The sequence below is a fragment of the Macrotis lagotis genome, chromosome 1 (assembly GCF_037893015.1).
Source record: "Macrotis lagotis isolate mMagLag1 chromosome 1, bilby.v1.9.chrom.fasta, whole genome shotgun sequence".
Classification (NCBI taxonomy): Eukaryota; Metazoa; Chordata; class Mammalia; order Peramelemorphia; family Peramelidae; genus Macrotis; species Macrotis lagotis.
This window is the reverse complement of record NC_133658.1, coordinates 221662607-221678229: the sequence shown is the minus strand read 5'-3', so window position 1 is coordinate 221678229 and position 15623 is coordinate 221662607. Positions and strand designations below refer to the sequence as shown.

The following is a 15623-nucleotide window of genomic DNA, read 5'->3' as shown; positions in this document are numbered from 1 at the left end:
TCTCTAAGGTTTCTTTAAGCCCGAGGATTCAGTTAAACTCTAAGTAATGTGATTAACACCTGAGCTAGCTCAACTGGCTGAAGTTTTTTTTCCAAAACTCATGTAATTCCCTTGTTATTGATGATTCATTTTCAGTCATGAAAGATACTAAAGTTATTTACTATTTCCTTCTCAGCTCATTTTACACATGAGGAAACTGAGGCAAACAGAATTAAGTGATGTATTTAGGGTCACACAACTATCAAGTTTTGGGAAGATGAGACATTCACTATGCCACCTAGATGCCTGTAATTACCTACAATCCTTGAAACCAATTTGGCTCCACTGGCTACATAGTCTAGGATCATTGCTGATGTTTATATGACATGGCCAAGCTAAACAGATGCATCAGCTGATATGGACTGATGTGAAGCAATAATTTTCCTACTCTCCCTTTACTTTTTCCAGGAGTGAGACAGCATTTACAGAAGGTGGAAAAAATAATAAAGCATCCTTACTAGCTGTTTCTCACATGCTGAGCCTTTACCTGGAGCTGTTTCCCATATCTGGATTACATATTACCCATCATTCAGGAGCCACCTCCTACCCAGGTCTCTCCCAATCTTTTCCCCTTTTCTTAGGAACTCTCTCATTTAAATTATTTGGTATCACTTTATGTATATTTGATTTATATACATACAAACTTGTATCTCTTCAATAAAATGTAAACTCTTGGGAAGCTTAGGCTATATATCTATATCTATCTATCTATCTATCTATCTATCTATCTATCTATCTATCTATCTATCTATATAGTATCATGAATACCTATTCTAGCATGAGTACCCTGGATATAGTTATATTTGATGAATTAATTCTCTGGCAGGCCTAATTTTAAAGTTCAGGAATTGACAGAAGTATAAATATCACCAATTCTATTTCTTTTTTTTTTTAATTTTTCAAGGCAATGGGCTTAAGTGGCTTGCTCAAGGCCACACAGCTAGGTAATTATTAAGTGTCTAAGATTGGATTTGAACCCAGGTACTCCTGACTCCAAGACCGGTGCTTTATTCACTGTGCCACCTAGCCGCCCCTATATCATTCTATTTCAAAGAAGTTACTACTTTGAAACATATTCCAATTAGGTCATTTTGAAAAGAAAACAGTTAAAAATTAGTTGCTATTTAAATAACCAGTGATGACTGGTATATGACTGGAAATGAAACCATAGCAAAGTTCAATATGAATAGCTGCACAGTCTAAGAGTCATTGTGGTTTTCTTGAGTTAGCCAGAGAATCTGAGGAAAGCCTTTAAGACATGGAGTGTATTCTCTGGGAGATTTATGGAAGGACAGAGACACAAATTCCAAAGGATCTGGGGAGGCATTTCAACCTGCACCTTCTGTGTGAGATCACAGATCCATTTGAAATACCATGCCTCTTCCATCTTGTATTTGTTAAACTGATTTTTTAAACCCAAGTGCAAGATAATTATTATTTCTATGGATAGATGAGCCTAATGCACTAGCCTGTCAAGAGATTTTTGCATCTCAATCTTTCCAATTAATAACCCAATAAATGTACAACTGATACAACAAACTCTGTGCCATGAAGAGCCACCATTTATTCCCTCATAATGTGCTAACACTACATGAACAATAAAACATACTTCATCCCACAGTGACCAGACCTTTAAAAAAAAAAACCTACTTCAAAGACTTAAGGAACCTAAGAAAAACTAATGGGGATGCGTGGCGAGGTGAAGAACACTGAAGAACAAAAACAACAAATAGGATTTTTTTTTTTAATGATTGCTTTGTGTTTCAGATTCATAAGTGTGATTATTGAAGAACAGACATCTTGTCAGGGAATCTCTCTCCAGTGGCTTGTTCCATGAAAGTTCAATACTGATTTCTCAGTTGGTTGCTCATATCTTGGAGTTCTGTTATCAAGGTGTCCATGGTAGTCATTTCTTCATCTAATTCAGGAGAAACCTCACCACTTGCCAAATCCACAAAAAGTTGCTGCAATGTTTGAAAAAGAACACATGAAGGTTTTGTTTCATATAAACCACTTGAACACCACTCCTTACTACTGCCCACCATGTACCCCTTATAAAATAACCCAACATTTATTTACATGTGTACCTGAAAGTAGTGTGGGGAGTTTGAGGTGAGAAGAGATCGGAAGAACCACTATAGGAAGTGTGGTAGAGAGCCAAACAAGGAAGGAACAAAAGGGTTATCTGATAAGCAGTGAAGATCCAATTGAGATCAAGTAATACAAATCTAACCCAATCGGCCCCATTGTCAATGTCCTCTTAACTCCTCATATATATATATTGTGTTTATTTAGCTATGGAGATATTGTCTTCTATTCCATCCTCTCATCAATGGAAAATAAATTCCTGAAGGGCAAGTCCCTATTTCTTTTTATATCTACATGCCCAGCTTCTAATCTAGAAGACTATAATTGGCAGCATTCAATACCATGTAGGGTACAGACAAGGTGGAAAGTGATAGAACCTAACAGTGAATGAGTAGGGATTTGAGGGTAGAAGGGAGTATGCAGATGAACTGGTCAATCCCAAATTTAAGATGGACAAGGAGAGTGACATCAAGGCAAGAGTGAGTGGGACAGCAGGGAGGAAAACAAAAGTTAGAGGTTGACATTATGTTAGGTTTGGAAGTGAAGCAAAAAAGTTTGGCAAGAAAGATCGAGGTCAAAGAGAGGGGTAGCACTATTCAAGATGAAGAAGGGAAAATCATTTTGGAAGGTGGTGAGGTCTAACAAATGACTGAGGCATAGTGGCGCTATGGGTCATAGAAATTGAAAAGTTTGATAAACTGGAAGGTCAAGACATCCAAAGGGTCATCAGCTTAAATTAAGTCAAGTACTAAACTTCTAGAAAAAGGGGAAGATAGATAGCAATGAGGAGCCTGACAGATGATACAGATAGGTACAATGAACCCCAGAGGAAAAGTTGGTGAGGGACGAAACAGAGAGAAGGGCAGAAAATTAAAGCAGGGAACAGGAATTATATGGACTCCCTTCCTCCAAGTTCTGGGCATAATTCAATCCAACATGTATTTAAGAGTCTACTATGTGCCAGAAATCATGTGGTAAGTGCTAGGATATACAAGACAAAAATGTGAACATCTCAAAGGAAATAAAACATATAAAGGTAAATACTACATAATTTCATTGAGAAGTAGGAAAGGAGAACTCTTAACAACTGGGCTTTTTATAAGAGGTTGGATTTGAGCTTAACCTTGAAGAAAGCTAGAGTTTGTAAGAGGCACATTCACTTCTAATAACATCTTTGAATTAAGTAGCATTTTGCCTAATTACAATATGAAATGATTTTGCATGTGTTCTTGGGGAATCTGTATCATATCTTGGCAGAGTAGAGAAGAGGTTCACAGCTAGAGAAAACAGTCTTAGAAAGGTTAAGTAAACTGCTTATAGTCCTAGGAGTGGTCAATTACAAGGACAATTCATCCAGCATTGTCTGAGAAACAACTAGATAGTAGTTGGTTCTGTTATGTCTCCCACATATTTGATTTCTTTGTAACTTTTCAAATGACTTCCAGACTAAGTCTATTCAGCCTGGAGTATATTCATGAAGTCATCCTAATTTCATTTCTATAAAATATATAGAAATGGACTCTTCTTTTTAGATGCCTCTCATTTTACAATTGAGTTTGGCATTTCAGTTTATAAGGGAAAGGAAAAGAGGCATGTGTCTATTATTAAGTCATACAATTGGAAACCTCAAACTAAAATTCCAGGAGAGACCCCCCCCCCCTTTAAAGATGATCCAATACGTTCGAATGAGAGCAAAAATCTAACCCAGACAATCATTCCAGGTCATATATCCTCATGTTTGGCAATACCATCATCACAAAGCAAGACCATGCAATTAAATGAGAAAATTTATATAAATACAGGGTTATGCTACAATAGGTATTCAAGAATAAGGCTTATAAAGTGAAAATTTTACATAGAATGAAGGAAGGTACTTTCCCCTGGAAGTAGAAAACAAGTGAGAGCTTAAAAATATGTATCTAAAAATACAACTGCTTTCAGGCTCATTTATTAGTTCTTATTGTCAGTAATATTAATAACATTAATATTATTAATAATAATATTCACTGACAATAAAACTATTACCAATTGACAAATTAATCCTGGGAAAAATGATACTGGTTAACAAAAATCAAATCTTTTTTTAAACAATTCATCAGCTGGTTCAGAAAGTTTTAGCAATGAAGAAGAAAAAAAACAAATAATGTACAAGACATTTGTTTCAGACTGAAATTTTTTTTCAAAAGTCTGACTTCTTGTTTTTAACTTCAGGAAACCTTCTATGACTACAGTGCTAAACAAATGTGAAATTTGTTTTTTAGACAGTTACAAATGTTTTCCAGTTTAGAAGTTAAATGTAATACTTTAATTCCTCAGAACAAAGCCTTCAAAGAAAATTTTTATTCCTTATTCATCATATTTCAAGGTCTTGAAAAAAATATGCACATACCATAGTTTCTCTCCACTATTCCAAAATTGTAGGTCACATCATAGATATGGTTGCACAAGCATATATTAAGTATATTTTACAGATACTTTGAGTATTTAAAGTAATACCCTTGATGTGAACATATGAAAGGATGAACACTCTGACCTATCCAATGGCCCCAACAGGTCAAATATCTATAAATACTCCTTGATAATGAAGGAGGTAAAGAAATGATAAACAAGGTTAATAGAATGAAGGGAAAATAACTAAGAGCTCTGATTCATCATGGAAATGAAATAAAAAATGAAGGTTGCTTAAAAATTGTTCCATTTCAATTGTTTTTTAAATTCTTCTGTAAGAAAAGGAGGGGTTCCTTTAAGAAGAGTTTGCACAAGGAACATTTACTAAAAGCAAAGGTAAATGGTAAAATTCTAAAGTCTCTAGATACCACTAAGGGGAGTTAATGAATAATCCTTAGAAGTACATTAAAAAGTGGGGCAGCTAGGTGGCATAGTGGATAAAGCACTGGCCTTGGAGTCAGGAGTACCTGGGTTCAAATCCAACCTCAGACACTTAATAATTACCTAGCTGTGTGGCCTTGGGCAAGTCACTTAACCCCATTTGCCATGCAAAAACCTAAAAAAAAGGAAAGGAAAAAAAAAAGAAGTACATTAAAAAATACAAAAAAAGCGCCTTCTACCCAAATGGTGAGTTTTGAAGGAAGGTGAAGGTACATTTGAAGACTTTTGCCTATAAAAGCAAATCCTGACTGGGTTCTGGTGGCCAAGTACCCAAGATAAACTGATCTTTATAAGGGAATCCTGACGTAGGGATAAAACTAGGTGCTTTTTGAAAGATGGGCAGTAATATAAAAGGGATAGAGGATCTATATGGAGAACGTGGGTAGGGAAAAAAAGACCTTCTTTTCTGCAAATATTTCAGGTATCTTCTTCTGGGGAGGGTAAAGCCAAGGTACTACATAGAATAATTTAGCCAGCTATTTATAAGTGCTAAAGAAATGAAAGAAATGCTTCATTTTGATAAGGAGCAAAGAAATAGGAAAAAGGCCCATCTGAAACAGTTTTCTACCAAATAAAGAAAGAGGTACACAAACCTTCTCATGAGTAGATCCTAAAAAGACATCTGACTCTAAAAGTGAGTCACAGTCAATTTGTGATCCAAGATTAAATAAGCAGTGATAACAAAATATTAGAGGAAGACTACACCTATGCCTAGGCATCAATTTTTTATATCTTGTCCCCAGTTTGTTTAAAGTTCATCAACTCAGTTTATGTTTAATCAGCATGGTTTAATAAAACATTTTCTTCTCTAATATTCATTATTTATCTTAAAATTTGATTTCATTATCACAGTGTGAACGTGCTCTTTCAGTAAACAATAACTGTTTTATGGAAAAGCAAACAAGCTAGATTGTGTGCCAATGTTTGAGACACTGGGCTAACCATATTTATACATAGTGTCATACTAACGTAAGTCACCACAGTCAAATCATCATTATCACCATCTGCTTGGTGACAGTTATTCAAATTGTGGACTTTGGGTCCAAAAATAACTAACTAGCATCAAAAAAGATTTCCTAAAAAATTCCCATGTTTTTCAGTGATAAAAATCTCTCCCAGACTCTTCTAAATCAGTGAAGAGAAGGAAGAGTTTAAAAACAATCATGGCAAGGCAGCTAGGTGGCACAGTGGATAGGGCACTGTCCCTAGAGTCAGAGGAAGTAAGTTCAAATGCAATTTCAAATGCAACTTCAGATACAAACCAGCTGTGTGACCCTGGGCAAGTCACTTATCCCTGACTGACTCCCCACAAAATGCAAACATGTAGATTTATGGACCATTTAAAATTGTGTTTCTAAGAAATAAATAGTCCAGCCTCACCTTTGCTTTGGATGACAAACCTCGTAGGTTGAGTCGAGCTGATGAAAGTACCTGGACTGCTTCTTGAGGATCTGCCTTTTTCTTACTGCAGTTCAGTGCCACTGGATGTTAAATATCAGAAGGACATTCAATCAAAATCAAATAAGGATCACATGTACTATTAACAATGATTTTCAATAACATTAACAACATTATATTCCACAGTCCTCAGAAAGCATTTCAACATGAAAGTGCAACTGAAACTGTGGAAAAATTACTATAATTGCCTGTATAATTGCAGAGAAAATTTATTACTAGAACATGAATTCTGAAGAAATGAAACATCAGTGAATCCCTACCTCTTCCCAGGAGGCAGCTACAAGTATAATTTTCCCTACCAAGTTGTAGGTTGATTATACATTTATAGTCAAAAAGGTCCTTAGAGGTCATCTATTTCAATGCTCTCATTTTTAAGGATGAAGGAACTGAAGTCTAGAAAACTTAGGTAATATATCAAAGGTCAGTCATTAAGTGGTAGGTAGCAGAGTCAAGATTCAAAACTAGGTGAACTTATTCAAAAGGCAATGCTCTTTCAACTGAGCTGCCAGCAGGCACGAAAAAAGGGCAGGTAAAAAGTGAGAAAAACAGTAAAACTTGAAGTTTTTCTGTGACCTTTTTTTGTTCCCCTTTAAATATTATATCAATAATAATTCAACTAGGACAAAAGGTAAGTTTTTATATTTTATAAATATTTTAGGCAAACAATGATATACCTAGTAGTCTGTAGTATTAATCAGACCTCCACAAGTACCGAAGGAATTCAGAGTAATGAGTAAGACCAAGATTTTTTTTTAAAAATGGGATGAACAGGTAAATGTAAAAGAACAATATAATGTATTCTACAACAAAGTGCTGACCTACCCTAGGAAAAGTATTTGGGCTTTTTAAATCTCTAGGAATTTTGTATCAGAAAGAACTATGATTTTCATAGTTTAATTTCATTCCTCTGGAATGAGAAAATCAAAACCCCTAAAAACAGAAGCAAAACTACAAAGGAGCACGCCACCTGGCCCATTTCTAAATTAGGTCATTAATATATACACAGAAGCACTGAAAAAAATATTCCAAATACAACACTAGTGAAGATTTCAGGAATGCCAATAGAATACTGTACTTTCATACTGACTACTATGATAACATAACCCATTGTGAATAGCATGCAAAAATATAATACAGATTGAGATCTAACTCCTCTTCCACACAAATTGTAAAGAAAGACTCAAAACAGTACAGATGAGGGGTGGCTAGGGGGCGCAGTGGATAAAGCACTGGCCCTGGAGTCAGGAGTATACCTGGGTTCAAATCTGGTCTCAGACACTTAATAATTACCTAGCTGTGTGGCCTTGGGCAAGCCACTTAAACCTTGTTTGCCTTGGAAAAAAAAAACCTAAAAAAACAAACAAACAGTACAGTACAGATGAGTGAACACTCTCAGACCCTTATACAACAATGCCCAAATCCTACAGATGAGATTGCCCTTACCAATTCTTCTCAAGGTTAGGGCTGTCTGCTTAGGGTGCATTATGCACAAGAGAAACAAGTTTATATTTCCATTCAAAAACAGGTGATTTGCTAGATAAATAGATATGCAAGTGAAAACACAGACATGGAGGGAATAATATTTATTCTTTACTGGCAAATGAATTTGCAATGGCTCTCCCCAAATATTTTCAGGACAGTTAAAGTCATAAATCCAGATTTCTATAAATCCAAAGTGGTCCATTTGATTCTGCTTCAAATACTGTGTATCTTTTTTTCCACCAGGTATCTTCTTCATTAGGGCTGTTTCAACATATATTGAAGATACACTAAAGCCTTCGATGAAATCAGGAAAAGAAATTCCTGTTTTTCTCCAGGTATTAAGAATCAGCTTGCAGAAACATTGAACTATTTGTAAATTATATCCAATAATTACTAGCTGATAGAGGTTAGTTAGGGATTGGATTCATGATTTCTTTGGTGTAAGAAATTTCCAGATAAACTAACCAATGCAAGTTTTAGACAAATGCTTTATCAGCTACAGAGAGCTAGGATATATCAAAGTATGGACTTGAGACCAAACATTCTTAATCACAAGGCTAGATCACTAACTATTACTCTATGGTAACTCTCATTATTAAGCTAGACTTATTTGTAGAGTACTCATTAAACCTGTTCATTTATACATACAGGGCTTTAAAAAGTCAATTGCTGTGTGATGACAAAGACATTCTGAGTGTTTCTTATCAGAGATTTCCTAAAAGAAGCTTTCTTTACTGACTAGCAGAAAAGAATGCTTCATTAAAGATGTCCCATTGGTTATACACAAATCTTCATTATATCATTTTCTTAAGAACTTGATAAAAACCATATCCATTTGGATAGACAAAGAACTGTTTTGTAAGGAGTGTTGTACAGAGAATTTCCAAAGATATACAAAAGGAAAGCTAGCAGGTATGGATTGTGAAGGAAGTACCTATATGAAGAATATATTTTACATATGTAATATGATCAAAAAGAAGATCTTAGTTGGTACTTCAGAAACCACCACACTTTCTTTGGAGTTGAATTAACTACACAGGCCCCATCTGCTTAATTATAAAGTTTAAAGAGTTTTATACAAGTCATTACATTTACTTGAGAGGTCAACAAATACTTTACTATTTCCCTGGTTCAGGAAAGGTCTGAAAAAGAAATCTAATCCCAGGTGGAATGGACAGCAGGGAGGAGTTAGGCAAGAATTTAACACAGGGCATCTGGATAGCTTCCTAATTCCCTGATTCAGTGACTTCATTATATTTTCTGAAGCAGATTCCCAGGACATCAGACACACCCATATTGAAATACAAGTAAAAATACATATTATTAAGCCCAAAGGGCAGATTTTTGAAATATCCATTTTTCTTTTCCTGCCCACTAGTAGAAATAATAAAAAGTTGATAATCTGGGATTCAATCGCAATACAAACACACTTGCAATAAACAACATTAGCTCCTCTGGAATATGTGGATACCTCAGAACAGTTGATGTAAGTTGTCATGACTACAGTAGTCTGTAAATTCTCATAAAATGAATATTCCTTTATAAGTAGTGAATTAAAAAATGGCAGAAAACAAAACTGTTTGCTTACTATTTCCATTTAAGTAAAGATGAGCCATGTAAACTGGTTCTTTACATGAAATCAAATTCAATTTAAAAATATGGTTATCCCACCCCAGCTTGCCCTCTTTTCTTACTTGACTCCCAGTTCTGCTGTTCCAGTCCCTTTCCTCTTCCTTTCTTTAAGCTAGATCCACAGGTTTCAGTTCCACGTAGCTGGATCTATGTTGATCTAGGGTTTGATTTCCTTTCCTTTTTAACTTGACTATCTTTGCTATTCTCTCTCAAACGTCTTTTTGCTTAACTTTATTACCTTAGAAACCCATTATCTAGCTGCTTCTCCAAACCTAACTTGTTAACTTTTTGTAGCAATTTGAGGACTTTTTTTTGGCAATGTGTAAACCGTTTGTGTAATCTATGAATTAAAGTCTAAGCCTACCTTAAAAAAAATATGCTTATCAATGAAAAAAATGGTAAATAGCTATTTACATGTATATAGTATTCTAAAAAGTATTTTCTTACTTGATTCTTCTGGCAACCCCATGGAATAAGCAGATGAAATATTAAGATAAGGAAATAGACTGAAAAAAAAATAGTTTGCCCAAGATCATACAATTCATATGACGGAAAGCCAGGATATGAATCAAGATCTTTGCATTCTTAATCTATAATTCTTTTCCCAGAATAAATCTTCATTAAAGAACATGGTTCTAAGTTCCTCTCACTTTGAAAAATATTCAGTAAAAGAAAATCTCTTGCCAATAAATCCATTGACAAACAATTAAGATATAAAACTAATTACAAAGTAGTGTCATTTTTCTTTTGCAACTAGAGGCAAAGTGGATAAGACAAGTTCAAATTCTGCCTCAGATATGTGCTAGATGTATGATCTGAAACAAGTCTCTTAACCTTTCTATGCCTCACTTTCTTTATTGGTCAACTGGGAATAAGAATGGCACCTACTTCATAGACATAGATGAGTTAACATATATAAAGTGCTTTGCAAAACTTAAAACATTATAAAAATAACTTATTATTATCAGTGAAACTCATGAAAGTGAGAAAGGAATATAAAATGTGCAATACATTAAAAATATACCATGTGCAAGTTCTATGGCCCCTTTAGCGATTTCCTTGAATGAAGCAATGTCTTTCTCCCAAGAATTAGACTGTGTATCACACTTATAAGCCTTAGTGAGATACTGGAGGACCTGGAGAAAGAAAAGAGGCAATATTATCAGCAAATAAAAATTTATATTTTAACCTCTGTATTTCTGGGAAATCATATAGAACTAATTCCAATCTGAAAAACTGAATACAATCTATTCTCTGTTATCCATCACAATGAAGAACGTAATAGTACATACAATAGAAAATAGTTATTAACACAGAACTGTTCATGCATGCTCAGAAAAACCCTCCTCTTTGGAAAACAAAGTAAGGTAAGTAGACACCAAAAGCTTACATAATCAATCAAGAGTCATGAATGGGACCCAGAGAAAATTCTTATGCTATTGATTGACTTCTGGATCCCTAGATTTTATATTCCTCAATAATAAGACTCTCTCTTTCTCTGTCTGGCCTATAGTTAGGTCAAAATTAAGACACTTAAGAGGACTAACCCCCTTATTTCATACATGAAAAAAATGAGGGTTAAAGAAATTAAATGCTAAAGTTAAAGGTCTTAGATTTGAATCCTGGTTTGGCTTTACTAATGTGTGACCTTAGGAAAGTCATTTTACTAGCCTCAGTCACCTCATCTGTAATATGGGGGCCTAGGATAAAAGATTCAAAGCTAGAGTCTCAGAGATCACCTATTCTGATCTCTTCATTTTAGAAATATGAAAAATTAGGCCAAGAAAAGGTGAAGACACATTAAATGAGGAGAAAGAATAAATGCTGGTCCTCTTCTTATGAGTCTCTGAAAAGAGGGAATGAAAGAAACAGTGGTTTCCAGCAGAGAGAGTTGTAAAGAAGGTGATGTCCTCAGGAGTTAGGTTTTTTGTTTAAGTCAAAAAGTGGAAAGAATGTTGATTAAAAAATTCATGAATAAGACAGAATTTTCTCGTAATAGGATAGGGGCTACCCAAATACATAGTAAAATGAACTAAATGAGAAAAGTATGTTGAAGCAAGTCTTAGGAGGAATTGGGATGATTAGCATAGTGTGGACAATTTAGGAGGAGCCACCTAGTCAGCAAGATTTGGGGTTTTAGGATTTAGGGTCCAAGAAAGACTGCTGCAGGATGATTCATATGCAGAATTTTTTGCTATATCAATATACTTGCTGACTCCTCTTCCCAAGATATGCTTATGTTCCTTAGTTCTCCCAATCTGGGCTCTAGATCTAGGGATAGGATGTTGAGCCTCCTTACTGATTCTCCTCTATCTGTGGTTCAAACACTTGGTAGACTATATTTTGGTCTTCCCAAGAGAAAAGGAATAAGACATACCACTCATCAGAAAGCAAAATTCCCCTATCTATTCACACCTCTAAAGCATTCCTGTGTGATACTTTTCATTAAATGTACTTTCTGTCCCCCATCCAATTTATTCTCTTTTCAGTACATGGGAAGGGAGTGGGGAGAATAGAAAGGATATGTCAAAATCTTTTATTTGTAATAATAACACATATAGAAAAATATTCTTTACCCCAGGAAACAGACAAATACTTCAAAAGGAAAGTTCATGAAAGGAAAATGGATGAAATTATGTAAGTCTTAACCCACTCAGGATTTCTTTCACAGAAAATGATGAATTATGATTAAAATACTGGGCAAACTATTCTTAAGTAAGACAAGTGGAAAGATGCTTAGATTAGAGAGTCAAAGGACCTATGATCAAATCCTGGTTCTGTGACAGTATCTTTGAAAACTTTGGTAAATTAACGAATCTCTGAGGACCTTAATTTCCCCCACTAAAAAATGAAGGAGTTGTTTGTTGCCACAAATAAAATCAATGCAGTTTAAATGAAAGGGAAATAGTTCACTGAGGGGAATAAAAAAGTTTTATTTTTTTTTATTTTTTATTTTTAGGTTTTTGCAAGGCAAATGGGGTTAAGTGGCTTGCCCTAGGCCACACAGCTAGGTAATTATTAAGTGTCTTAGACTGGATTTGAACCCAGGTACTCCTGACTCCAAGGCCAGTGCTTTATCCACTTACGCCACCTAGCGGCCCCTAAAAAAGTTTTTATATCAAGTTTCTCCAATAAAGGTTTGCTATACAAAATATATGAAATGGAATTAAAATACTGAAGCATAAAAACCATTTCCCCCAAAATAAGTGGTCAAAATAGATTAAAAGGCAGTTATCAAAGAAAGAAACTCAAGCTATCAACTACAATATGGAAAAAATGCTCCACATTGACTATTAAGGAGATTCAAATTAAACTATCTCTGAGGTCCTCTTTCACAAACTGGCAAAAATAACAAAAAAAGAAAATGGCAATTGTTAAAAGGACCATAGAAAGACAGACATATGTCACATTCTTGACATAGCTGTGAAATGATTTAGTCATTCTGGAAAGGAATTTTAAATTATTCCCCATCAAAGTCACAACACTATGCCTATCCTTTGAACCACTGCTGTCACTAGACCTATACCCCAAAGAAAGAAGAAACAGCCTTCACAAGTACAAAAAAATAGCAGTTCATTTTGTTGTAGTGAAGAACTGGAAACAAAGGGGGCTTCTGTCAAGTGGTAAATGACAAAAAATGATTTCAGATAAGACTAAGAAATTTATATGAAGTGATGGTGAGTGAACAATCAAAAGAATAATTTATACACTAAGTACAACACTATAAAGAAAAACGACAAAGAAATTTATATGAAGTGATGCTGAATGAAGAATCAAAAGAATAATTTATACAATAAGTACACTATAAAGAAAAAACAACTTTAAGAGACTAAAGAAGTCTCCTGATCAATATAATGACCAATCATAATTCATGAGAAACATGCTACTCACTTACTGAAAGTGAGGTGATGTTCCAAAAAGTGGGATTTTATTTATACCGTATGTATTCATACACAAAGAGCTACAGATATATGTATGTGTGTGCCTATATAAATAGAGATAGGATATGGTAAATATGTGGATGTTTTGCTTTAATGTTCTTATTTGTTATGAGGAATGTATTTCTTCCTTTTGATTTATGGGAGGGGATTTTAGAGAAATTAGAGAAATATTATCAAAAAGAAAAATTGTTTTTAAAAAGAGAGACAATGAAAAACCTTAAAAATATATGAGGTGGGGCAGCTAGGTGGTGTAGTGGATAAAGCACTGGCCTTGGAGTCAGTAGTACCTGGGTTCAAATACGATCTCAGACACGTAATAATTACCTAGCTGTGTGACCTTTGGCAAGTCACGTACCTCACTGTCTTGCAACACACACACACACACACACACACACACACACACACACACACACACACACACACAAGAAAGATAAAGAACAAGCAGAATAACTTAAAAAGTTCCAAGTTGAATTTATTACATACTTATTTAAAAAGCAAGCTGTATATAGTAGAAATTTGCAGTTCTCGTATAATCCTTTTTTTCTGTTCTACTTTCTAAATAGAAAAATTCATTTTTTGGTGCTCATTAAATTGAAAACATTTTTTTAATAAAATGAAGACATTAGACCAAATGACTTCTAAGACACCTTGCAGTTCTTAAGCAATGCTATTTACAAGATCTTAATTTTCAAACAAACTCTCCCTCTATTCAACTAAGAAAACAGAACAATGCAATAATTTACTGCAATTTAGAGTGTGATAAAGTACCCCTAGGAAATTTTAAAGGTTACCTTTTCATTTTCATCAGGATTATCACTCTGACCATTCCCATATATCTGTGCATACAATCTCCAGATATCTCCATCATTTGTTACTCTTGATGTCACTCTGCCAAACAATTCCTGTAGTTTCCCTTTCAGACCAGTTGCAATATCTCCACTACGGTCAGTCATCCCATCAGTGACTGCCCTGACGAGAATTTTCAGGACCTTATGAAAAAATACATATAAGTAAGCAAATAAGTAACTTATAAAAAAATATCTTATAAATCTGTGTATAATTATCTCTAAAAAGTTTATTTTTTAAAAGTTGTTTTACAGACTATTGTGTATTGAAGTCAGAAATTCAGCCTTCTATATTCAACAGAATATGATGTGGAAAGCATGAAATCAGGCAAGTTGAGGAAATATATGATCAAGAGGCCTATGATTGGTTCTTCATGTGGATGGGATGCCAAGGATTGGCCCCCAAGTTTTAGCACCAAATCAGCTAAGAGGAGCAAAAGAAGTCACACATACACCTTGGGGCAGTGTAGATTTTCTCTGCTTTGAGTTTGGGGTGGGGAGGGGAAGAGTGTGTGGAGAAAACAGGCTTTTGCAGTCCCATGGAAGGGCAGAAGAAGCATTAGACGTACTTAGACAAGAGTAACCATTGGATAATATGGCCACAGGCAAGGCCTCAGATCCATCATCTGCAAAATGGAGATGGCAATACCTGTTTATCATAGGGATGATAAAATAACTGAGTCAATGCACATAAAATAGGTGGTAAACTTTAAAATGATACAGAAGTGTCAGTTGCTATGTATTTTTTTTCTAATAAAATGTAGCTCTCTTAAAGAGAGCTATATATCAATTAAAGAGCTCCCTTAAGGTGGAGGCTGGGTTTTTTTTTGGTTTTTTGGTCACTGTATTTCTAGGACCTAGGACAATGTCTGGCTCATAGCAAACATTTAATAATTACAGTACTGAGTTGAATTAAAGAAATCTTTTTAAAAACTTAAAATACTTCAGAAATATGAGCTTACTATAGAAATATTAAATCAAATTCCTGTTTTGTAAAATTTAGAGATAAAACTGAACAGATACCCAATCTCTCAGAAATGGACAGCAAATGTTATGGATCATAGGATTTAAAGCTGGGAAGGATCTCAGAGATCTTGTAGTTCAGCCTCCCCCTTTATATCTTGAGGTTAAGTGAAGACCACATAACTGACAATGGCATTCTATTAAAGAACTGTGATTTGATAGTTACTGGGGCCACTAAAATAACTTTATTAGGAAAAAAAATATTTAGATGTTGGGTAAATGACAT

The 15623-nt window shown here is 34.7% G+C and overlaps 1 protein-coding gene across 1 annotated transcript in view; it reads right to left on the bottom strand.

The window, feature by feature from the left end:
- Window positions 1-1769: 1769 nt before the first annotated feature.
- The window catches only part of TTC27 (tetratricopeptide repeat domain 27), a 236747-nt gene continuing 222893 nt past the window's right edge, over window positions 1770-15623 (bottom strand). The window contains exons 17-20 of the mRNA XM_074209683.1: window positions 14321-14518; window positions 10613-10724; window positions 6397-6497; window positions 1770-2003 (exon numbers count right to left, since the gene is read on the bottom strand). Coding sequence (XP_074065784.1) covers window positions 1881-2003; window positions 6397-6497; window positions 10613-10724; window positions 14321-14518 — 534 coding nt within the window. The 3' untranslated portion in view covers window positions 1770-1880. The remainder of the gene's footprint in view (window positions 2004-6396; window positions 6498-10612; window positions 10725-14320; window positions 14519-15623) is intronic.